General features: G+C 50.8%; 1 protein-coding gene across 1 annotated transcript; it reads right to left on the bottom strand.

The window, feature by feature from the left end:
• Positions 1–414: 414 nt before the first annotated feature.
• On the bottom strand, positions 415–25,221 carry LOC126536256 (DNA-binding protein D-ETS-4-like). Its single transcript, XM_050183152.2, has 5 exons — positions 25,142–25,221; positions 23,122–23,773; positions 19,788–19,985; positions 16,675–16,884; positions 415–3,955 (listed from the first exon to the last, which is right to left on the bottom strand). Exons 1-5 carry the CDS (start codon positions 25,184–25,186, stop codon positions 3,576–3,578), a joined length of 1,485 nt encoding a protein of 494 aa, XP_050039109.1. The 5' UTR covers positions 25,187–25,221; the 3' UTR covers positions 415–3,575.
• Positions 25,222–25,686: the final 465 nt, after the last annotated feature.

A 25,686-nucleotide genomic window follows, 5' to 3' on the forward strand; every position in this document is an offset into this window, starting at 1 on the left:
GTTAATGTTGCCAGACAAATGACAGATGTCTTCAAGCGTACCACAATTACTGTGGCGCTCCACATCCTCCATCCTCGACGACTGTCACGAATATGGTAAGCACGGGTAACCTTCGTGCTAGCAGCATTAATAAACTTTGCGAGCGTTCCCTGTTTTACAGGACATAGCTGCAGCAGCGCGACAAAATAAGGACACACAAAGAAACACAAGCCACAGAAGACGCGCTGTGGGTTCTATGGTGTGCGTTTATCTGTGTGTCCTTGTTTTGTCGCACTGTTCCAACTTCGTTATATAGTTAGTCCAACTAGCCCTCGCCAAGGTGTCACTAATGTATATTCACAGCCTACAACACCGCCTCGCGCTCTCATTGGGGCATGCGAGGTCGAGTGCCGAGGGCTCGACACGGAAACGTAGTGTATTCAAAAACAAGGAGTTTTATTTGGACTCGAAACACAACCTCCAGTACAAGCAACAACGCTTTCACAGCAATGTTGAAAATGTTCCAAGTGAACAAGGAGACAAAAAAGAAAAGAATTCGTAGACGCACTGTACACTTGTGCCGATATGGACAAATTTCCGCCGCGGAAGACAATACAGTGATAACAAGTTAATGTGGCATTGCTCGCTTCGTATATCGCTATACGAGCGGGCACGAACAACAAGCGAAGCGATCCTTCTGAAGCTGTCTTCAAGTTAACGTTGACAAATCTATCAAGGCAACCAGAGACGCGAATGCGATCATACACAAAAATGATGGTACACGCGCAAAGGCACAAGAAGCGAAAAGGCACGAGTCAAGACGAAAGTACGGAGTGACAAACTTTGTACATAAGCGGCGTCGGGCCAAAAATTGGAAGTAACAAAAAGAGAGAAAAAAAAAGGGGGGGGGGGCGACGCCGAGAGTTTTTAGGACACGAAGTCAAGGCAATTTGCAGATGTCGACTGGCATTCAGGTGTACTAAACATGTATCTCGATCTCGTCAGAAAAATAAGGTTCGAAACTATAGAAACCAATTTGAATATGTAAACAGGAGTTCATTATTACTACCCATCAAAATCTTAGCATTTGGTGCACGGAACAAATGATTTTTTTTAGGATGATGACTATATACGAGTACGTCACTGGAGTTTGGTATTCATTAGAATTTGCTCAACAAAATTTTGTCTCATTTTGCACTCTGATGGGCTATTTCCTTTCTTCTTTTTTTTTTAGCAGAAATTGACGTTCGCGCCCAGAACGCCAGCGTCTTTCTCGCAACATACCTATGCGGCACATTATACTTTGTACCATAGAGCGACGAAGTCTACAACAAACAAAACAGCGTACAATATTTTATTAAGAGAGAGACAGAACGCAGCAAACACCTTAGCGAAACCCAACCTCTTTCACCACACATTGCTCCTCTGCAACAACACTACGATACCTTTATAACATATATTAAAAAATAGAATGGGGGGGGGGGGGGGGCAAGGGAGTGGGGGTTGTTCTTAGAACATACTACCCGACATATCACGGATATGCGGGGATTCACTTTCGCCTCAACGCCGAGGAGGAGGGAGGGGAGCTCGAGTCACCTAGCGCCATCTCACGGCGATCCGCATCCCCACATAGGGCGCGATCGCAGGCCACTGGGATCGAGCGTCTCCCTATCGGAGGACCGAGGGAACTCGGGGTTGGAGGTCGAAGGTGACCGCGTGATTTACCGCAGGTAACTCCTGCCACGGGTCCGCGACGAACCCTCCGTGTCACCCCAACGTTACTCCGGTCCGCTCGCCGCGTCGGTGAAAGACTCGTTTAACATGAAGTATGGTGCAATGGGAAGCTAACACACATATAAACAAAACAGACAAAAAAAAAGGGACGCCGTTCATGGTGAGGTCTCCTTGCGTCGGATGTGAGGCAGGCGAGACGGGTGTCGGTGGCAAGAACGCGACACCGCGGTAATATTTCCTCATTTTCGTATTATATTTTGTTGCAACATAAAAAAATAATAAAAGAAAAGCTGTGGCACAGGAAAAGCGGGTTGTGGAGGCGATGAGTCGCGCGGCGGATTTTTTTTTTGACACCGATGCGAGGTCGAACCGACTGATGGTGGGGAAATAAATAAATAGATGTTCGGAAGAAGGACAAATATGTCAACACAAGACTTAAAAAAAGAAAGGTAACTGATAACGAACGAGAACAGCCTTGGCTTGTTCATTTCTTTCCCACGATCTCTACTTTCGTGAGCAAGATGGGACATTTTAACGTGTCAGACAAAGGAAAGAAACCGTTGGTGTGACTCACTGAACTAAAAAAAAAAAAAGCGAACAGAGGAGCACACTTAAAAGTCCGGTTCAGATTTCCGTTTGTTTCAGATCACCATCCTCTAGCATCACCACTGCGTGTGTGTCACAAGAACACGAGATCCACGTATAAGTGTGTGTCCACACCAACAAGAACAGTTCGTGGCGCGAACAAATAAATAATAGCGGGAACGAAAACAAAAGTAATAATAAACGACTGCAAACAGAGGATACACTATTTCAGTAAAACAGAAGCGGCTGACAGGAGAAATAAAAGCGTCGCGGGCAGATCGCCGGCGCAGGAAGACCTCAGCATGCACGCTCTGAGAGAGGGAAAGCGTCCCCGCCCAATCCCGGACCAGCCGGGAAAGCCGCGGGGGTCAGTAGGGAAGGAAAGCAGCAGCAGCAGCAGCAGCAGCAGCAGCAGCAGCAGCAAAGCTGAAAAACTGCGGGAAGAAAAGGGGACAGGGAGATTTTGCGAAAGAGTCACAGTTTACAAGAAAGTGAGAAAAGATAAAACTGCTAAAGTACAGGGTTGCGCTCCTGCTTGTATGTAGAAACGAAAGAAACACCGCGGAGCACTCGTCACAGTAGTATTTCTTTTTCTAGTTTTCTTTTTGGCATCCTTTTTTTAGTTAACAGCCTGCGCTTACATGTTGGGCTTCATTTGGGTGCCATAGCTTAAACCGAAGTTGGGTAATTCGAACAGGAGCGATTAAGACGGCATTCTTGGTAAAAGAAGTCGGCTTCACGTCCTCACAATTAAGCCGTTGGGCTGGGAGACTTCGCAATTTTAAAGGCCCAGTTCGCTCGTTTTAGAATGCTTGCGGTACACGTTTCTTTAGTCTCTACGTTTTAGGCTCTTCGTCTTCTTCTGATCGTTTACTTTCTTTTTTTGCCAGCATTAAATCTTCGAATCACTAAAATGCGCATTCATACGGCCGCTATGTAGACTGCGACGAGTGCCCTCCACGGCTTGCACATCGAATGCACACCGCTGATGAGTAATGCACGCGGCAGCGAGCATTATATGAAAGGCATAACTGAAACCCAAACAACAGGAGGGGCGCGATAGCAGCAAAGAGAAAGAATGCGAGAGAGCGGTACAGTATTGGGGAGGAATATGGGACGAACACGTACAACAACGCACACTGCTTGCGCTTCTTTGTTGTTGTTGTTTTTTTTTTCACGAGGGGGGAACCCAGGCGGCCACGAAGCACCGATCGAGGCCCAGAACCAGCTGAGAAAGCCTCGTCGGTTCGGGCCGCCCTTACAGGGAACCGGGATCATCAACAGCTGTAGGGCGCGCAGAACTGGTACACGAGCCGCTGCGAGCGCTCCGTCTTCTTCATGATGCCCTTCTTGTAGTACTGGCGGATGGAGCGACTCAGCTTGTCGTAGTTCATGGCGGGCCGGTTCTTGCGCTTGCCCCAGAGCCGGGCCACGCGCACCGAGTCCTCGATCTTGAAGACGCCCCGGTTGCGGTCCAGCCAGCGGATGCAGCTGCCGTACAGCTGCGGCTGCGACAGGAGCTCCTTGAGGAACTGCCACAGGTGGATGTGTGACGAAGAAGGGGCTCGGCCTGCGGCCGCCACGGCGCCCGTCGTCAGAGCGACGCCGGTGCCGAGGCAGCGCTCGGCAATGTCGCTGCTCGTGTCGCTGGCGTCGTCTGCAACGACAAAGAGGCGAACATCGCTGGTTAGGCGCCATCCACCCGAGTCAACACAAAGGGTGTGCGCGTGTGCGAATCGTTGTACTATGCAACCACTTGCCCATGCTTTCCGCACGTCATGCGGTACCGGAATTCCTGTTCTTGCAAGCCACTTATCTCGTCCATTCACATGCGGAAGGGAAACGGTTACCTAAAACGGTCCTTTTTTTTTGTGCGTGTGCGTGCGTGTGTGGTCATCTTTAATGTCTACTATGCCCCACCCCCTCCCCCCTGCAATAATCCCTTATTGGCGCTGCAAGAAGTTGTGAATAAATAAATAAATAAATTAATTAATAAATAAATACGTAGGTTCATACGATTGAGTTTTGATGCGGTCCGCACAGCGCGCGATGTCGGAGGAGAAGGCGAGGGGGAGTTGGAATGCAGACAAACATTGGCTATAATAGCAGCGGCACTGCCGCAGCGGTGAATTTGGTTGCCGGTGGCAAGCATATATTTTCTGTTAGCCGAGTTGATGCCCAGCACGCACTCGAACCGCCACTACTATATTAGCAAATAACAATGCACTTCAGAAAGGCTCGCGCTCCTGCTTGTCCAACTAGCACGAGCCCGACGTGACTAATAAAGCTTCATTCGTAAAACTACACTAACTGTGTTTCTCTGCTCAATATATCGTCGACATTTTTATTGCTCTTTATGACATTTCAGTGAATTCAGTACGGAATCATATATATTAGTGCGGGCGCATAAAAAATGGAATAAAAGTAATATTCAGCCAGAGCATAACAGAGGTCGTTTCTGACATTCTCGAGCGTTGACTGGCACACGATAACAGTGATATTGCGCCTAGCTTTCAGCCGCCGAGTGCAACGTAGAAGGACAAATGAAAACAACTGCTATAGAGATAACGAAAGATAAGACAAATGAGTGGAAAAAAGAAGAAGAATAGAAGCGACAAAGGGGAGAACGCAGACAACGTCGTCGCCAAGATAGGCAGAAACGTTTCCCAGGGATCAGGGTGTATTGCTGTCACAAAGTCGGGTCACGGGAATAAAACCGACGCCGATTGCCCGCTGCGTTAAGCCCTTTGAGGCACGCAGACGAACGAGCTCACACGAGCTGCGCAGCAAGCTAAATTGCCCAAGGGTATGACGGAAGTAAACAACGCCTCGAGCCAGTTCGTTACTTGAATCGTAGCCACCTGTGAGTCAGGCTTATGTACAACGAGCCAATACGCCGGTGATTGGATAGAAGGTTGCTTCTCGTAAGATGCCAAGATTCTTTTTCTTTCTTAACTTCAGATTCAAAAGGGAACGTCCATTAGGAGACAGAACTACACTTTCTTTTAATATAATATTACCCTACGACCACGGAAAACATAAGGACGCGTGGAACTTTTATTATATGTTAAGACGTATGCCGCTGTATGCTGTTACAGGAGGAATACATTTAAAGCAGTAAATTATACTGCTCTCCGCAATTACTGTTGTAATGTAAATCTTTAATGATGGCATTCTAGTGACATAACGGTGCCAGTGAGTTAAACAAAAGCAAACCAAAACGTATTACACCGTGAGCATCCAGTCAATATGTATTATATACTATCAAGTTCGAGTGCCGACGTTATTCATGCCCACAAAACTGCACTCCTTAATTAAGCGTTCGACAACGGGGAAATTGTGAAGTTTGAACTAGGCACCAATTTCTGCGCGACCAAAGCGCGTTAATCTTCGTGTTTGTTTCTCGGCGGAAGCGCCACCTGACCCGACACACCGGAAAAAATGGCTCCTTAACACCATTCTCTTTTTTCTTTTCTCTCAAGATTTACGTGCCGTAACTCACGTAGAGCGCACGTCATACTATTTTTTTCCAGAGCGCTCAAGCGAGCGGCCAGAGCGAAGGAAACGAGGTATGAGTGTAGAGACTAAGGGTTCGAGAAACACGGGCTCTTTATGTCTCACGGGAATCCATCCTCACGGACACGCAAGTCGCATAGACGCGAGTACCGAACCAAATCACCACCGTCGGATCCCGTTTCCGTTGCTCCGCACCGAGCCCGCTTCAGCGCTCTAGGCAGCAGAGTGAAGTCTCTGTAGGGACTTCAGCGCGAGGCTCCGCACAATGTCAACGGTCTTCTTTCCTAGCGCGCCTGGTCACGTGTGTCGGAACGCACTACCGGTGCACGCGAAGCAACGGTTCGCGAGCATCGTGGCGGCGGTGGCAGGTGTGCTGCCGCTCAAGGTCCACTGCTCCTACGGTGCGGCGAACCGTGAGCGTAGGGCACACACGCGGCGGTCCCTACCGAGTTTAGTCGCAGCGACAATTATCTTTCCTTTTCCGGCGACGGTAGCCGCTTTCGCGCCCCCTTTTTCTTTCGGTGTCTGTCATCCCCATAGCATTATATTTGTGTTGTTGTCGCTTCGTCTCTTTCTCGCGCAGAGAATCGTCACCAGCCGAATAACGCCGAAGCAACGGCTTCCTTTATTTTTTCTTTTTTTTGTAACTAGGAGCCGCAGAACGTTGCTGCGATTATTGGCGATGTGCGGTAAGTAATACCACATTTGCAGCTTGCTTAGGAACGTAGCGAACTCAGTGTGCTCGGAACAGTAGGTAGGAACGTACGACTGTAAGCTATTGTTACGTTTCGCCTACAACGCGCGGTAATGCCGGCGCGGATGCAACGAACGCCGGGGCTTTGTTCAAAGCGGCGGACATTTTGGCCCGTTCAACGACGCCGCAACGCCTACCCGCCAAGCGTGTCCAGGCGTGTTTCAGTGCCACGTGTCTTCGTGTGTGCGTGTGTGTGTGTGTGCCCTCGCTTGTCAAAGCGCGGCAGCCGGGGAGCGGAGTTCCCCGAATGAGGGGCCTGGAGGTCTCTCGGCTCAACCGCTCGCGCCGTCGTGGGCCCCTGCTGCGCCGTCCCGTGACCTTCATCCCGTGACCTTCCCTCCTTCCCTTTTGGACCGCGACGCCGAGAGTATAAGAGCAGCTGCCCCCGGACGCCAGGGGAGAGGCTCCGATTTGTACTGTTGAGTTACGTGCTCTCCCGTCTCTCCACTTCGGTCGACCTGACCGGCCGCTCTTTTGCTATGTTAGAATAAACAAGTTGTTCTGTTACCAGTCTTCTCATGCTTTGCCGGGACCTTCGGATGCTTCCAGTGCCCCAGGCCGCCAGGCCAACGCTACCCTTGGGGCTTGCGACCCATTGGCAATAACGGGCGTCAGCACCGAGACCCCAACAACTCGTGCCAGCGGTGCGATTACTACATCTGGTTGCCAGCGGTGAGATCGCGACAACGGAGGCCAGCAGCGAAGAGATGCGGTTGACTGTATGCTGAGCAGCACAACGACCATCCGGGAGCAGCGCAACGAGCCCTGTGTGATGACTGGTTGCCTGCAGCGGAACGACTGCGCTGAAGTCTTGGCTGCAAGGTTTGGTGAGTGCGGGACTTTCTTCTTCTGAGTTTTGCCAGGCTTTTGTTAGTGTTAGAAACAGAGCTGGTAATTGTGGTTGTCGTTGCTACCGGGTTAGTTTGCGGCAAGACAATAGTAGGCAGTAGAGAAAGCAGCATTCAGAGCAGCCATGGATTTGAAGTCGTTGCGCAAACCGAAATTGCTGGAGCTTGCGAGAGAGTTGGGTCTGGATGTCTCAGACAAACTCAGAAAACCAGAACTGCTAAGGGCTATTCTTGAGTTAGAAGCTGAGGATGACGAGCTGTCGGAATGCCTTGAGACCATTGAGGAGAGGGAGACGGCAAAAAGACAGGAGCGTGAACGAAAAGAACAGAAAGAGAAAGATGAGCGCGAACTTAAAGAACAAAAAGAGAAAGAAAAAGAAGAGCGCGACCGTCAACACGCATTGGAAATGAAGCGTCTCGAGTTAGAGATGGAACGCGCTCGTAATGGAAGTCAGGCACACGGTGCAGGAGAACGAGTATTGTTCAAAATGACTGACCTGATGCGGCCGTTTAAGCTTGGAGAGGACATTGGTTTGTTCCTGGTTAACTTTGAGCGAACGTGCGAGAAGCAGGGGTTCTCTCGGGAAACGTGGCCACAGCGCTTGCTCACTTTGCTACCCGGCGAGGCGGCCGACGTAGTCGCTCGCTTGGAGAGAGAGGAGGCAGAGGATTTCGAGAAAGTGAAATCGAGTCTGCTAAAGAAGTACAGGCTGTCAGCGGAGGCGTTCCGTCGGAAGTTCCGGGAAAATGAGAAAGGCAGAAGTGAGTCGTATACAGAGTTTGCCTACAGGCTAATGTCAAACATGCAGGAGTGGCTCAAAGAAGAGAAAGCGTTTGGTGACCACGAGAAAGTTCTGCAGTGTTTCGGGCTAGAACAGTTTTATAGTCGGTTACCTGAGAACGTGCGGTACTGGGTCTTGGATAGGCCAGACGTTAGTACGGTGGCTAGAGCCGCTGAGTTAGCCGAGGAGTTTGTGACGCGTCGGGCTCGTGGAGCTAAGGACGGTCAAAAGGGTGAATTTGGCTCCAAGTTTGAGAGGCCGAAGTTCACACCCATGAGAGCAAAGGGGGATACACGTAGTGCGGATGCGAGTGAAAGCAGTCCGACCGAACGTAAGGAGACGGCGGCAGCCGAAGCCGAACGCAGAAAGCGGTTCGAGGCGAGGCAAGCGCGCCGGTGTTATACGTGCCAGAAGCCGGGTCACTTTTCGGCGCAGTGCCCTGAAACAAAACCAAAAGTCGTGTTTTTTTCATTAGGCAGCACTGACGAGAACATCAAGCTTCTCGAGCCTTACATGCGAGACCTCCTCGTGAACGGGAAAGAGTGCCGAGTGCTTCGCGATACCGCAGCTACGATGGATGTAGTTCATCCCTCTTACGTAGAACCCGATATGTTCACGGGCGAGTGCGCATGGATCAAGCAAGCAGTGGAAGCTCATAGCGTGTGTCTGCCGGTAGCAAAAGTGCTTATTGAAGGACCTTTCGGAGCACTTGAGACGGAGGCCGCAGTGTCATCTATGCTGCCCCCCCAGTACCCGTACCTATTTTCGAACAGGTCCGATCACCTCCTGCGCGAGAAGGGGCTTTTGTTTGGTGAGGCTAGCGTTCAGACCTTAACCAGATCGAAGGTTCGGGAGCTCGCTGCAAAGGCGGTAGTTGCGGGACCGACGTTGTTGAACGATGAGAAAGGGTCAGAGGCGCAGCAAGCTAGTATTCAGAGCACGCCCGAACGGGATAAAATTGAGCCTGTAGCGTTAAAGGCACCAGATACTGGAGAGGAAATTCCCGATGCGGGAAAGTTAGAAGAGCTTCCGGTCGAGCTTCCGGGACTAGGCTCAGTGACAAACAGGAAAGACACCGATCAAGTCATTAGTGACTTAATAAGTAAAGCATCGCTGTCGCCTGAGCAGAAAACCGAACTACACCAGCTCTTACAAGAGTTTCAAGGTCTGTTCTCTGAGAGGCCTGGTAGGACTTCTGTCCTTACTCATGACATAGAACTTACCTCCCCAGAGCCAGTACGATCCAAGGCGTACCGGGTGTCACCCCGCCAGAGCGATATTATGGAGGCTGAGGTAAAGAAAATGCTACAGCTCGGTGTTATTGAAGCGGGTGAGAGTGATTATACCTCCCCTTTGATTTTAGTTGAGGTACCGGGCAAGGAACCTCGTCCTTGCGTCGACTACCGCAGGCTTAATTCCATCACTAAGGATCAAATTTATCCGATCCCTAACATCGAGGAGCGCCTTGAGAGAGTGAGTAGCGCTCAGTTTATTTCCACCCTAGATCTTGTCAGGGGTTATTGGCAGGTTCCACTTACAGAAGAGGCTAGTAGGTGTGCGGCGTTCATTTCACCAATGGGGACATTCCGTCCTAAAGTTTTGAGTTTTGGTTTGAAGAACGCGCCATACTGCTTTTCAAGCCTCATGGATAAAGTGTTGCGGGGACAGCAAGAATTCGCTTTACCGTATCTAGACGACGTAGCGATATTCTCCGCATCCTGGCCTGAGCATATGGCGCACTTGCGGGCAGTGCTAACCCGCCTGCGCGATGCGGGCTTGACAGTCAAGGCTCCCAAGTGCCAGTTAGCACAGGCCGAGGTTGTCTACCTCGGACACGTGATTGGTCGGGGTCGTCGCCGCCCCTCTGAAATAAAAGTGGCCGCTGTGCGAGACTTCCCGCAACCGCGCACGAAGACCGATATTCGGTCGTTCATAGGTGTCGCCGGCTACTATCAGAGGTACATCCCCAGGTACTCTGATATCGCGGCTCCCTTGACGGATGCTCTAAGAAAGACAGAGCCGCAAACAGTCGTCTGGGATGAGACGAAGGAAAGAGCTTTTAGCGCCCTAAAGAGCGCCCTAACAAGCCAGCCTGTGCTACGATCGCCCGACTACACAAAAGGGTTCGTTGTTCAGTGTGATGCTAGTGAGCGAGGCATGGGCGTTATACTGTGCCAACGGGAAAATGGAGAAGTAGAACACCCCGTCCTGTATGCTAGTCGTAAGCTGACCAGTCGTGAGCAGGCGTATAGCGCCACCGAGAAAGAGTGTGCGTGTATCGTGTGGGCCGTTCAGAAATTGTCATGTTACCTAGCCGGCTCGAGGTTTATCATTGAAACGGATCACTGCCCTCTCCAATGGCTGCAGACCATCTCTCCCAAAAATGGCCGCCTCCTGCGCTGGAGCCTCGCTTTGCAACAATATTCCTTTGAGGTGCGTTACAAAAAGGGGAGTCTCAACGGTAACGCCGATGGCTTAAGTCGAAGCCCCTAACGTGGGAATCAGCCTCAAAATTGCTTGTTACTGATGTTTTTCTTCCTGAGGCAGGATTTTTTTTTAACTTATTGCTTTTGTGTAGTGTTTCAAAGTGATGATGTGCTTTTTAGTGCAATTTTTCCGATTTGTGGACGCGTTCTGAGTGCTGCTAAACTACTGTAAGGAACTAGGCAGCAGTATAAAAGGGGAAAGAGCCTGGCAGGGCTTAGTGAGGGTTGTGCCGTGCTTGCTGACTGAGCGGTTGACTTTTGGCGTGGTTCTAACGCTTGCCGGAAACGAGAACAAAAATGTCAACTCTCCCGAAGTCACTTTGCAGTGTCCTGTGTGCACCTGAACGTGAGAACGAGGCCTTCTCTGTGCGCTGCGCTCAAGAAACGCCCAGGGACGCCCAACTTCGGTTATGAGCATCATCGAGCGACATCCCTCCGGACAGCGGATGCAGTCCCCTGACCATCGGGATCTCCTTCCCCCGGCGGGGCGGTCTGTTACGTTTCGCCTACAACGCGCGGTAATGCCGGCGCGGATGCAACGAACGCCGGGGCTTTGTTCAAAGCGGCGGACATTTTGGCCCGTTCAACGACGCCGCAACGCCTACCCGCCAAGCGTGTCCAGGCGTGTTTCAGTGCCACGTGTCTTCGTGTGTGCGTGTGTGTGTGTGTGCCCTCGCTTGTCAAAGCGCGGCAGCCGGGGAGCGGAGTTCCCCGAATGAGGGGCCTGGAGGTCTCTCGGCTCAACCGCTCGCGCCGTCGTGGGCCCCTGCTGCGCCGTCCCGTGACCTTCATCCCGTGACCTTCCCTCCTTCCCTTTTGGACCGCGACGCCGAGAGTATAAGAGCAGCTGCCCCCGGACGCCAGGGGAGAGGCTCCGATTTGTACTGTTGAGTTACGTGCTCTCCCGTCTCTCCACTTCGGTCGACCTGACCGGCCGCTCTTTTGCTATGTTAGAATAAACAAGTTGTTCTGTTACCAGTCTTCTCATGCTTTGCCGGGACCTTCGGATGCTTCCAGTGCCCCAGGCCGCCAGGCCAACGCTACCCTTGGGGCTTGCGACCCATTGGCAATAACGGGCGTCAGCACCGAGACCCCAACAACTCGTGCCAGCGGTGCGATTACTACACTATATACTAAACGCAGTCCGACAACTGTGTCTTGAGCATATCTCTATAGCAATCCTTGCCACAACAAAGCATGCCACTTCTGCGCATATGTTACCCGTGTCGCTATCTACGCTTTGCGCCGTTTTCATTCTGTGCGTTGCAAGGGAGCTCCTACCGAGTTTCTTTGTTTTGTTTTTGTGGTTCTTCTTTTTTTCTCACGCTACTTGTAGCATGAACATTGTCGTTACCTTGGAAGTCGCTACAGTGCCCAGCCTTTAATAATAGTCGCATAAGTATACTGTCCACTCTCTCCCCCCCCCCCCCCCCACCACTACCACCACACACACACACACACACGCAAACCCACACCGGGCAAGACGGATGCTGCCTGAGTAGCGCGCTAGAATGACGTAACAAGACGTTGTGCCGTAGCTCAGGTAATGACGTTGAGACCGACTCAAAATATAGGTCCTGCAGCCCGCGCTACAAGCGGTCTCCAAGTCAACCAGATCGTTGTGGACGCGCCACGTAAGCAGAGCGTCCACAGCGAGGCCCAACGAGAACAGCCTTGAAGCCCGACAGAGAGTGGGGACGTCTACCTGGGCTGTCCATAATACCGCCGGTCAAGCCAGCAAAAATGAAAGGTGAAAGAAGGAAGAAAAAGAAAGAGGGAAGAGATGTAGCAGGAGAGAAATGAGCGGGTGCAGTAACCATGCCCCCTGAAGCCGTGCCAAACACAGGAGAGCCGCTGTGCGCGTATGTATATTCATTCCTTTGCCAAGCCAGCGAGGCGGCGGCAGAAGCAGCAGCAGTATAGAAGAGATAATGAAAGTCCGCTCCCGCTTGTTTCGAAGCGTTCGAGAAGAGAGGCACCACCATCGGACAGGCAGGTGCGCCGCCAGACCAAACCTGAAAGCCAACGATCAATTCGGCTCGGCCTGTCCCGAGCCGGGCCGGCAGTGGAAGACAGCAGAGAGAGAGAACGAGGTTTGGGGGAGGGGGCAGTGGCGATAAACGGAACGGGAGGGCAGAAAAACACAAGCAGCAGCAGCAACAACAACGACGACCACTGGGGAAGAAGAAAAAGAAGGAAGGAAGATGGGACCGGCCGCCCGGGCCTCCAGACCGTTGCCCCTGCGACTGAATCAACGAGAACACAGGGAAGAATACAAAAAAGGAACAATAACGAGAGAAGAAAAGCAGAAAACGAAGCCGCGCGGCGGGGCAAGGCGAGGACTGAGTGCGCGCGCCCGAGCGCGCCCCGAAATGAAACTTCTTCCCCTCCCGCAGCAGCATCCCTCCCCTTACGGCGGCAACACCCGAAAGAGGGTAGGCGGCTTCGGAGAGGGTGAATAGGCGGCTCGAGTAGCTTCGCGGAGTAATCCACCACGCCCTGTTCTCTTCCATCCGCGCGCGCGTTCCCGAGACGCGAAGAGGTCGAAACAAGAGGGGGCTCAGCAGCGGAGGAGATGGCACAGGACGAGGCGGCGGGGAGGGTCGGCTAGAAAAGTGGAAGCAGGCAGCCAAGCGAGAGGAGCCGACGCCCATCGCAGTCGAGGGGTAGGGGGGGCGGGGGGGGGGGGGGGGGGCGAGCTAGCATCAGCAGCAACAGCGACGGCGGCGGCTATAAAGATTCCAGGCCCAATCGCCGCCGGTAGAACGGCCGCATTCCAGCGTCGGGCCCCCTCGAGCGTCCAGCGAACTTGGCTGCTCGGCTCTTACGGCGGCAAGCAACGGCAGCATCATCGTTCGAGCCAGTTTTGAGCTCCCTCTCGCCTCCGCCTCTCCTAGATGGGCGGGAAGTGGAAGAACAGGTTGCCGTTCGGGAAGAAGAAGGTAGTAGCACCGTCGGCGGCAGCTCTGACCCGAGTCAGGTTAGGCTTCTGGAGAAGCCACCGATGCTGCCTTTTTCAGGCGGTGCCGGTCCCTCCGTCGTTTGGGGCAGAGAGGAGGCGGCGGACCGTCGGACGGGGCCGACTCTTTCCTTCGGCTGCTACCCCCGAAGCTCGGAAAGATCGGCGGCTCCAAATTGGGAAATTTTCGTGCCTCTCTGGTCTGCGTGTGTTTGTTTTTGCACGTGAGAGCGCGAGCACGCGTAGAATACCACCGCTCTCTGGTGGCGGCCAATAGCTTTCGCCCTCCCCGTCTCGTATCTCCTCAGCGCAAAGCAAGCGCCCCCCCCCCCCCCCCCCCCCTATTTTCTACTGCCACCTCCCAATTCCACCTGCTTCGTTCTCTCTCTCACCCTGCTCTGATCGAACAGCTACGGACACTCGCGTTATCCCATACCCACAGTTTCGAACCTAACCCCTCCTCCACTTCCTCCCGCTGCTGGTTTCTTTTCAAGACGTCCATCGCCCACGTACACCAGTACTCCTCGCGTAAGCCAAGTTTAGTGGCGCGCTTCTTACAGCGGGCCCTTTGTTGCGTGAGGAGCAACGAAAAGAAAGAAAACAAGAAGCGAACCAAACGCAAGCGAACCGGCATGACTGGTAGCCCGTGTTTCTTTCGGAGGGGTGCTGAATGTGTAATTTGGAAGCCCCCGAGAAAGCGGGTGAAACGCTCGCAAAAGAAGGCGACTCCGCGAAACCAAAGCCCAGCAGCAGCAACGGCAGTTGGCGGCTCACCGCGTCTACGCGGACGCGCGACACATCGAGCGACCGCGCCATCAGCACTGCTATCAGCGGAAACGTCGCGCCGCCGCTGCGCACGAAAGCCTCGCGCGCCCGCGGGATGTTTCTCTTTTGTTTCGCCCCGCGTCGTTTCGTCGCCGCCGTTGCTGCAAGACCGACGGAAAAGGCGTCATCTGGTCGCTTGCGTCCGCTGAGCTGCGCACGCTGCAGGAGCTTTTATGGAGCGATGGACGCCGCCGACAACGGAAGGACGGCCCCCGAAGCACGCACCCAGCAGATGCCGCTCTTGCGGGTGGAAAGTCATGCCTTGTGTCGCCATAAAAGAATCAGAAAGTGCTTCCTAATCGTGTGTAGTTGCTGTAGGCAATAAGAACTGCTGCGATTATAGCATTCACCGCTTTATAAGAACAACGAATATTCGAGTGATTTACTACTAGAAAAGTAGCCCTGAACGGCTAGCTACACAGCGTTATGAAGAGAAGGGGAAGAATCATAAATGTATAAATAATTAAGCTGATGAAGAAGGATTGCAAACAGTGACTAGATAATTCCTAGGTCAGCCCATCCACGTAGCTTTCGCTTTAAAAGTTCGCAAACGGTGCTTAGTTTGCCTGGTCGTTCAGAAATGATGACAGGTTCGGAGAGTGCCCGATTGTTCAACCGCAGCAAGGAGGCGTACACTGAGCATCTCAGTACTCGAATTTATCAACAAGCAAGGGTAAAAGAACTTTAAGATGCTACGCATCTTCGCATGAACAGCTGTGAGGTAGAAACAAAGGAGCTCCTTCACGCTTAGTAATCTTGTAACATGCGCAACCTGTAAGCGGCGAACTTTAAGACAAGCGAGCTCCGTAGATATTAAGCGTCTTTTCACACAATTGATTCCAAGAATATATATATACAACGAGAAGAAAGGCGCTTAACCGAGGGGCCCGATTTTTATTAGTTATATATATATATATATATATATATATATATATATATATATATATAATGCGCCGCGACGCAGAAACGAAATTCTCGCCTACTAGCGTCACGAGTCAGCGCCATTTCTGCTGCTCCGGCACCTAGACTGCTCGGTCGTAAGACCTGATAAGACCGTTTCCACCCTTCCAAGAGGGAATTGCTTGGACGAGCGCAATGTCGTAGAACTTCGATAGCAAGAGACACTCCCTAACCGTTAGCGACATACTGTCACTTTCTCTCTCTCTCTCTCTGTCTCTTGCGCTGCCTTTTTTTTTTTTTTTTTTGCAAGAATAAATCGCGTTGTTGTGGGAGATAAAAGCTCCGTTTAAAGGGAAGTCCCAAGGAAATTTTTGCACGCAGTATTTCTAAACGTGTCGTGCAGTGGTCAGCGCATACGCCGCACAGTTGGCCTCGTATGTGCGCTCCAATTATACCCGACAACGCGTTCACGTGATCATGCAGTGTATAGAAACACATGACACAGACTTATTAAGCCTGCCTACACTGAAGCGCGCGCTTTAGTGCAACCGAATACGGATAAAGAAGGCTGAATCTGAGTTTTGTGAACGGCATCGAGTTATAACACAGCCGTTGAACTAAATGACTGCCCTTGAATAAGTTTTCAGTGTCTCCATTTTGAACGTTGTAGTTTCCAAGCGACGCGCAGCGTTAGCGCATAAATCTTGGCCACAGCAACACGCGGTTATTGTTTAGAGCGAACAGAGTACTCTGCTAAGTGCAAAGGATTCTCCGCAGTATATCATGGAGAGATCGCCGAGTATACTGCAGCGATAAAGAGGCGCATTCTTTTCGTCTTGGCTATTTTCTCCCGAGTATAAGAGCTCTGAGCAGTTAGCGAACAGGGGCACTCCGAGTTCCTTCGAACGCGCTTTCTCGGCGGATGAACTACCGACGCTGGTGCGAGCCGTAACTAGACTGTTTCTAGCGCGTATCTGAGGGATCCTGTTCGGCACATCGAAAATTCTCGTTAGTATTTCACCTTTAATTTTTCACCTCTGTGTTATTTTTCTCGTTAGTATTTCATCTTTCATCTTTTCCATCAACAGTATTTCATCTCAATAGTGTTTCACCTGTTTCATCATTATTATTTCATCTTAAATATTTCGTCATACTCTTTATAGTCCGATGTTATTCCGCTTCACAAGAGATCGGTCTATACAAACGCTCTCTTTTCTATGGGTCACTCTGGAGGAATTCGCGTGAAAATATGAATTTCGCGAGGTAGAAAGTAGATCCATACAGGGCGTTCACAGCCACTACTCACCGTCGCTGTGGGTGGCTTCGCTATGGCTGTCGCTGTGATGGCTGAGGGGCGAGGTGCGTGGCGGCGAGGCGTCCGGCGCCCCACTGCCCGAGATGGTCTGGCCCAGAAGGCTCGCGAGGTCGAGCACGCTGTCTTCGGGGCAAAACTGCGTCGCCCCCGACCGCTGGCCTGGCTGCTGATGATTTTGTTCTGACGTCCGCAGATGCGCGGCTGCAGGGGACAACGAAACAAAAGAAAGAGCACCGTCACTCTCCTGTCGCAAATTCAGTGTTCCATGACTGAAACTCTAGTCATGCTAGGAGTTTGGCGCCAACGCGCACCAAAAAGATAACCCGGCTCAAATCATCTAGGCTCTGTTTAAGACTTAGGGACTGAACTCGGCAGCTCGGCACACAGGCCCGCTTGCAGAGTAGGTTTTTGTGTATAGGCCATGCGAACCTCCCGACATTCAATAATGGGATATTCAAAACCTCAAAACTGTTATCATCAAAACTGTTGAATCATCAGGCTTCAATAGCAACACATTGCCTATGTTCCAAGAGTCAAGAGTTTTCAGACTGGTCCGTATTCCCCCGAGCTTTTCACATGTCCTGAATCAGAGCTCGCATTCACAAAAAGACTCCTATTCTATAGATATCAGTAAGAGCAAATTATATGCACAATCCTGATGCTGGACGTATTGGCGGAGGCAGCCAATGGGAATTCGAACGAAAAGCTTTGTGAATTCACCCCTAGATTCCGTGCGCAACTGAAACCGTTGTGTAACTGAAAGTTTGATTTAACGAAGATACTTTGATAATTTAATGTAGTTACCTTCTTTGCACCTTCTGTTAAAATTGCTTTAAAATGGCTTGACTGATAGCTGACTGTATAATGCTGTGTTACTTAACGTTACTGAATGTACTGCTGTGCTATTTACATTGTGGCCTACCGGGCTCAGCCTGGTTAACCTCCCTGCCTTTCCCTTATGACTTTTCTCTCTCTCTCTCGCTCGCTGTCTCGCTCTGCCGACCTGTCGGCTTTTATCTCCCCCGTCATCCTTGTCTGCTTGTTTCCGTACTTCAGCGTTTTTCCATAACAGTTTTTGAGGCGACGTCACCCCGAATGTCTTTCATGCCAGGTTGCCGCTCCCTTGTTTACGATAGACAACGAAATAAACAGCTCTAGCGTGACGTCAGCCGCTTTAGAAGGCATGCACTGCTGCTTGCTTTCGGGAGTCATATTCAGAGCATGTTTGCAGTTCGCCTACCGATATGGTGGTGACAGTGACAACTTCCTGCCGACAAAATGTTACAGCCTCGTAAACAGGCCTTTACAGCTCAGTACGTGCAGGCACCGTGCCCAAAGATATCGGCTGTGCGCACGAGCGTTTTATCACTGAGTTGTACCTGTGCCTTCAAAGAACCACTCAACAAGGGAACTGAAAATGAATGGGCCCAGAAGGTGGCCGTACTTGGCAGCACCCCCCCTCCCCCACTTTGTTGTTATATAGCTACTAGCATACTGTAAGTCTTTATTTTTCATCTTGGCCGCCTTCATTTTGTCTTTTTGCTTTAAGATGCCAGCACGCCTATTTCTTGTACCTGATATGATCTTGAGGGAGCAGGTGCACCTTACGCACTCAGCTTCCACAGCTCAAAAATGCCAATGTCTACTGAGTCGTGAAAAGGCCTTTAGTACTCGCTGCCCGAACCACACTAAGCACCTGACATGTGTAGGGTTATCATACTTGCATTAGTACGGGCACTATCAGACCCCCTATCGGGAGAACATCAGCAAAAAAGCAGCTTTCAATGCCCCCGCTCCGCTATCAGGCTCCCTACAACGGCGCTCGTAATGTTCCCCTGCAGAGGCACTTGCCCGATAGACATGTCTGCAGACAGCGCTCTCTATCCCCGGCACTATTTTTGTACACTTTGGAACACCGCCGGTCGTATGTGCGCACTCTGCTCGTCGCAACGAGATCGTAGCCCTCGAGAGTACGATGTTGCCATCGTAGCTGTCGCAGCTTATCTAATGAGGCCCGGCACAGCCCACGTCATCGCGCAAATCGGAAGCTTGTCCCTGCTACATGCTTAGGATATTTCATGTTATTATGAGCAATGTCCAAGTGTACTTGGGTCCGTTCCAAACACGGCCACAGTTTCTTATAGGACACCAAAAGGAGCCCTCAAAGTATTCTCCCCGTCTAATGGTACTGCGTTACATGTAATTACTGACTAGTGCCGATTACATTAATTTCGTGACAACCCCCGTTTTGGTGCTGAACAACGAGTGGCGGTGAGATTTGAATATACGCATTTTAAGCTACCTCGATTTGCGGCAAAGCTGCAATAAAACGACCATAACGGTACAGTTGAGACTCGATTCAACGAAGTGATGAGCACGCTCGAATTGTTTCGTTAAATCGGAAAGTTCGTAAAATCGTGAAAGGGATTGTTCGGTCATTCCAAATCTAAAACTGTAACGCAGCAAAACCCAAAAGCTACCGCGGCATTGTATTTGCCGCTAACTCACGCCTCGCTGTTCTGGAGAGAACTGCGAATTTAATATGTCGCAGTGAAAGAACTCGTGATCTTCATCTGTGTGCGCTTTACCAGCAGTGGGCTTACACATTTCCCGTCTGTGTCAAAATTAGAAGAACCCGTCTGTGTGAAAATTAGAAAGAAATCACCGCTTTTTCACTCATTCAATTCAGGAAAATCTTCGTTAAATCTAGCTTGGTGGCCAAGTTAATTTCGTTAATTCGGGTTGATGACAGCATTGAACCCTATGGGTATCCACCGGGGAATGGAAATTTCTTCGTTAGATTGGGAACTTCGTAGAATCTTATTTTGTTCGGTTGAGTTTTAACTGCATTCAGAGTCACGATATGCCACTTCGCTTTATGACAGTCCATTGCAACGAAGATTTGTGTTTTGCTCCTTAGCGCGGTCGAAGCTTCGTTGTGAGATTTTTCGAAACTTTGGCTTCTGTATGTTTGCCCAATTTCCTTCCGCGCAGGGTAGAAAACAGGACCTTCGTATCGCTGACCTCCCAACCTTCCCTATCTCAATTTCTCTCCCTCTACCCCGACCCCATCACTGAAGCCAGCTACATAGAGGTGCACTCACCGGACTTCCATATTTCCAGCTGCGCGCTGAAGATGTCTCCCGATCCTGGAGCACGTATTCTGAAGTCTTCCTCACTCAGGGAGCACAGTGTGGGGCCGTTCATGTTGAAGTAGTCGGTCCTGAACGACGGGCAACCGTACTGCTGCTGAGTCCACACCAGCCACGAGTGGACATTTGCCACGCTCCACTGATAGGGATCTGCGCGAAGTAGAGAAGGAAGAAAAACCATGTAGTCTTGATGATTATGATGATGATCCTCTGCCCTGGCTCACACACACTAAGGGGGATAGGACAAGAATCGGGCGGCAGGACGTAGCTAAAGCGAATTCTTATTTCAAAACGATGAAAGCTTGTGCTACATATATTTCAGATAATGCACTTCTTTTTTACCGCTCCTTTGATAAAGCAAGATTGTAATGGATGATGCAATGCCAGCATAGTCTGCTGGTCAACACGCCCTAGGGTATTGTAGTAAGAGTCCAGCAAGTCTATTATATTTTCTTAATTTTGCTCTCGCTCCTTCTAAGATTATTATTGTTGTTATTATAGTGATGAAGACGAACAACACGAACTGAAGATGAAGCACGCCACCAACAGCAGCAGCATGGTGATCGCTTCACGCAAGACGACGCTGAAGTTACGGTTCAGAGCGCGGCCCGGCGTAACAGCTCTAGCCGCCTGTTCTGGACAACAAAACTCATATTATTATTATTATTATTATTATTATTATTATTATTATTATTATTATTATTATTACTATTATTATTATTATTATTATTATTATTATTATTATTATTATTATTAATTGCAATGCTTTGCAAAGCCCAGGCAGGGATAATGTAAAAAGTGTATTTCAATTATTTTCGTTTCGTGCATCGCCAGTGGCCTCGGAGTAGCTCAGTCCACTTTATCACAGAGATCGACCAGCCGTGAGCGGTGGACGATAGGAAACGAATAGGATTGAGCAATAGGAAAAGTTACGTTAAACCGGCCCAATAGTCTAGATGCTCTAGGTGCTTGTCACCCATGTGCTTATTACTTGCGCATGTAGCGTGTAGTAGCTGCGTATGAGTAGGTCATTTCATGCATCACCTGTCTCACATGCATAGCCATGCCACGTGTATGGCCAGAAAAACACCTCCAAAACCCACTAAAGAGTGCATCGCTCAGGATAAATTACACATGCGCAGTTCCCAAGCACGGTGGTCTAGCCATAAAAGACGACATCCCCCATTTATTTATTTATTTATTTTGTCACGAGGTGCGGCTCGTAAGAACAAGCGCCCGCCAATAGGGATCGCGAACGGATGCAATTAAAGACACTTCTTAGGGGAACAATAACAAAGGCTTTGTGACTCTGTGCAGAGAGCTCCGTCATGCAATGGCACATGTTCCACAAGTTCACTTAGATTGGGGCAATAAAGGTTCTTCGTCTCCCTTTAGCCCAAGTGTACAGTAACGCCAAGCGAAACGAGTTGAAGAAGCGCGGCGTCAAAGTATATATGTGCTGCAACCGCGAGTATATAGACGGCGCACAGCCGTGAAAGAACAAGCCCCGCAATTGCGACACGGGTCAGTGATAATCGATGCAAATAGGGGAACGCGTTGACATTGCAAGACGGCGCGTTCGGGAAACGCCCAAAGGGGCGGCGTGAAGTGATATGGAACGGCACAGGAGAGACATGCTGAGGAAATTATCACTTGCAAAGGAAAGTTGCCGATATTCCAACGTGTCATTATGTGTCCCGTTAAGTTTTGTTGATCTGATTCCTTTATTTTCCATACTTTCGACTTTTCCTCAACGCAGTGAGCTTGCATTAAAGTAGCTAGCCACCAGAAAGAAAAGTAATTTGTGCCGTTCTTCAGATATAAACGCGTAACAAGTGGGCAACAGTGTGTCGGCAACGGGCATACATGTATTCGGTCACATTAAGGAAACGCTCCATATAAACGGCGGAATGACATTAAGTACAGTGTGTACAATACATTTCCGTTGGCCTCATGTCTGATACGCAGCTTAGAAATTTAAATTAAGCCTAGATTTTTGGCGTTCAGCATCAGCCTGGTGGAACTTGCTTGTGCTGGCAATGTAACTAAACTCAACAGGGTTGTTTGCTGCACTGGCTAACATCTCTTCTGTTTCGAATATCGCGAGAAAAAAATGTCAGTCTAGCTGGCAAAGAATGTGGAGAACAAGGAATGGACTATGTGGACTCAGTATATAGGTGTTTACACAGAGAGTGGTGAGGACGAATTGACATTGCTTCTCGTTCGTAAGTGCTTTTCGCCATTGGCTGGTCGCCTTTACGATTGGCTGGAATTTTCTGCTACGAACAATTCAAGAATAAGAACTCTTTGTAAATACAGGCTCTGCTTTGTCGGAACTATAGTTACGGTGCTGCAAGACAATGCAGTTCGTCACCTCAATTACTTAAGCATACAAAGTTCCACAGGTGCGTCTGATTGGTAAAGAAGCGTTAGCGTCATATTTGACACATTGGTTAAGTGTGCAAAGCAGTTGATGTCATCGCCAGACCAATGGGCCTTCTGAATCGGGATGATGATCGTAACAGTGTGATAGCAAGTGAGAGCGACAAAACCAGCTTGACATGACTTAAGATATTGCCTTTTTTTTTTTTTGTTAAGTAATTTGCTTTCCATGTTGTAACAGTCACAAACACAAAAAAAACTTTATTGAACACATCAATTTAACTCGCTACGAAAACGAAATGCCTTAGAAGCTGTATCCGTGCATTCCAGCTCTCATCGCGAAAAAGCGCTTGTGGCTGTTCTCATTGTTACGGCGACTCTTGATGATTCTGATTTCGTTATAATTTTTCCGGAAATAAATGGGCACCTTTAATACTCAGCGTGTAAACACCTAAAAACAGCAGCCTCTCTCGACAGAACTTTGGCATTGTAAAACTGTAGACCATGTATTCAGCAGCGCCAGAATTGGTACTCAACGATGCTTGATACTGAGGTAGGTCAAGCATAAAGAAATGAGAGCGTGAGAGAAAGGAAACTTGTCCCAAAATAGGTTTTCACTACATGGAACATATTATAGCTCGAATGTTGACGTTTGGCGCCGTCATCGACGCCGTACAGTATCACAGAACTGAATTATTTGCCTTTACGCCTCATGCTGAGTAGCATTCATTAGTAGCCTACAGACGTCTTCCGGCTTCATGCACCTTTCCTCACTTCGTGCTCACTGAAACTCTCGCAAAGTGCGCAGATACTTCGCGATGTGCGTGCGCTATGCTGCCATCTCGCCAGGTCACCAGAAGCTCCGCAAAAGGACGGCGGTCAACAACGAAGGAGCAGTACTCACTCGGCGAGATGTTGAGGATCTGGCAGGCAACGTCGATGTCCTTGGCTGCCTGCTGCATGGCGAGCAGTCGAAGCTGGTCGAGCTTGTCTGCGGATAGTGATGTGCAACAATCCGCAGCCGCGTCACTTTCGGCACAGTCCTCGGTCTTGATGGCGAGCCGCTGGTCGTACGAAGGTGGCGGAGGACGGCACGCCTTGGCGGGCGCGTACGTCATGGCAGTGGTGCCGTGGCAGCGCACTAATCCGGCGCACGGTTCGTCGTACATGCTGGGGCTGCCCGGCTGAGCCACCAGCGCGACGGCAGCGGCGTTCCCTGTAGCAGCCGGTGGCTGTGCAGAGGCAATCGCCGTGGGCGCTGAGCGCGGGTGAGACGCGACGCAGTTCTTTGTCACATTCACGAGTTCCTCGAGGAGCGCGGGATAGTCCAGCATGGCGTTGCCGCCCCCGCCGTTGTTCATCATGCACGACTGGGGCGACGAAGGAGCCGACTGTGGCTCTTGCTTGATGCGGCAAGGGACCGGCAACGCGCCGGTGATGCCGTTCTCGGTCTCGTCGAACCAGACGCCCAGCTCGTTCATGCCCCACGTGTCGGCCATGGAGACGGGACTGGCGACGCCCGCGGAATGGCTCGGACTCGGGACCAGTTGATGACGCTGCACGAAAGAAAAAAAAGGAGCACAAAGAGGGCACGAAGGTTAGCAAGAAAGGTCGCGCAACAGTGTTACCAAATATCGAACGTAAGACTCTTTCAACAATCGCGCCCACGACATCACTCTGGTAATGATTCCCATAAAGTTGACCACCGTCTTACATATTGAAGACCATAGCAAAAGTTCGGCGGCAGCTGTTCTTTTGGGACAATCAACAGTTCAAACACTCTGGGAAGTGTTTTACCGGGCTCGTCATAGAGGACGTCGGCGCAGCATGCAGTAATGGGTGTATCGAGGAGGCCTGGTGGGACGAAGCGTTCAGCGCAGCATCGGGCGGTTAGCCTGGAGGCTACTCTGTGTTAGCTGACGGGGGGCCCTCTTTGCCGCCGGCGTGGTGGTGGGAAGGAAGGCTGGTTCGTGGACGGCCTGGCCGGCTAGCGACGGTGGGGAGGATGGGTGTGCGCGCGAGACGAATTCGCCATTAGGAGAAGGCCACCGCTCCTCGCGGGCAGGCTCTTTGCGAGCTGTACAACGCCGCCACCGTGGGCATCTCTCTCCTCGCCCAAACCGGTTGGCTCGACCCTCGGTCGTGTGATGCTTGCTAAGCTGTTGCTGCCACTCTGGGCACACGGGGGAATGGGACGAGCAGAAGGAAAAAGACTAAAACCAAAGGAGGGCGTAAAAATGGGCTCCGCTTATTCCGCACGTGGAGGGCGAGGGGGGAAGAGGCGATAGCAAACAAACAGGTGCAAATAAACGCGATCGGGACGTCGTACGAAAAGCCTTTCCAGGGGGTCCACTGATGCTGTCTCTTCACGGTGGCGCCAGTTCTGGCCTGTGGTGCGCAGGAGTTAGCGTTCACTTGGGCGAGTTGAGTTGTATCCGAAAGTGCAGCTTGTCAGCGGCCGTACATGCAATCGTGCAAACACACACACACACACGCCAAGATACACCTGCATTTGCGGGTGTAACAGGTGGCAATGCTAGAGTTCGCAACACACCAAGTGGCCAAGCGAGAAAAGTCTTATGTTGTTCGGATCTTATATGAGCCCATAATTTCTATGACAGTGTCAAATTAAGGGTCTACAAATCAAAACAATATTTCAATATTTTTTTCTTGTACTAAGTGGTAACAGCGCGTAGGAGCACCTAATTGCTGGAACCGTCGTTACTTATTCATTCATCTTGCACGTGAAATTGATTCATATGTATGTAACCACACATTTAAATTGCCTATTTCACTCCGCACACCTGGCAAATAAGATTAAGAAAAAAGAAAAGCCCCGGCCCTAGCACGGCCGAGATGCCACCCTCAACCCAACCGGCATCGCGGCAACAAGCCCCCGCGCGCGCGTGCACGGCGATACTCACGGGTTCTACGGCTGGGTAGTGCGGCGAAACAAGCGACTTTAACATTGCTACCTCACGCACACATCACGCACAAGAACTATGACGCGACCGGCGGGCCGCGCAGGTTTTATACGGGGCGGCGCACGCACGTGACTCCAACACGGCGTGACGTCACGCCTATCGACGTCGTCGCCACCGGCGGTCGGTCGCCGCGGCTCGCTCGCTCGCGCGTGCGAAGCCGCTGCGGGAGGGCGTCGGCAACGCGACGGAGCGCTCCTTGTGGCCGCACACGAAACGCGTGGCGACGCGCAACGCAGCGGCCGGTCCCGCTGGGAGGAGCGTGCGACCAATTGCGGACAACAGTGACGGCTCGGGGCACGAGTAAAAGTCCTGGCGTAGCGCGGGAAAGTTTTAGGCGAGTGGTCACGCGATGGGCTTTAATTCACAAGACGACCCTGGCGTTCTTTGAGCTCCGTGTCCTGGCAGTCGTCAGAATACTTTTCGCCCACTTCTATTGCTCTTGCTCTTCTGTTCTTTGTTTTATTTGTGACAGTGTGTCTGTCGGA

The sequence above is a fragment of the Dermacentor andersoni genome, chromosome 4 (genome assembly GCF_023375885.2).
Source record: "Dermacentor andersoni chromosome 4, qqDerAnde1_hic_scaffold, whole genome shotgun sequence".
Lineage (NCBI taxonomy): Eukaryota > Metazoa > Arthropoda > Arachnida > Ixodida > Ixodidae > Dermacentor > Dermacentor andersoni.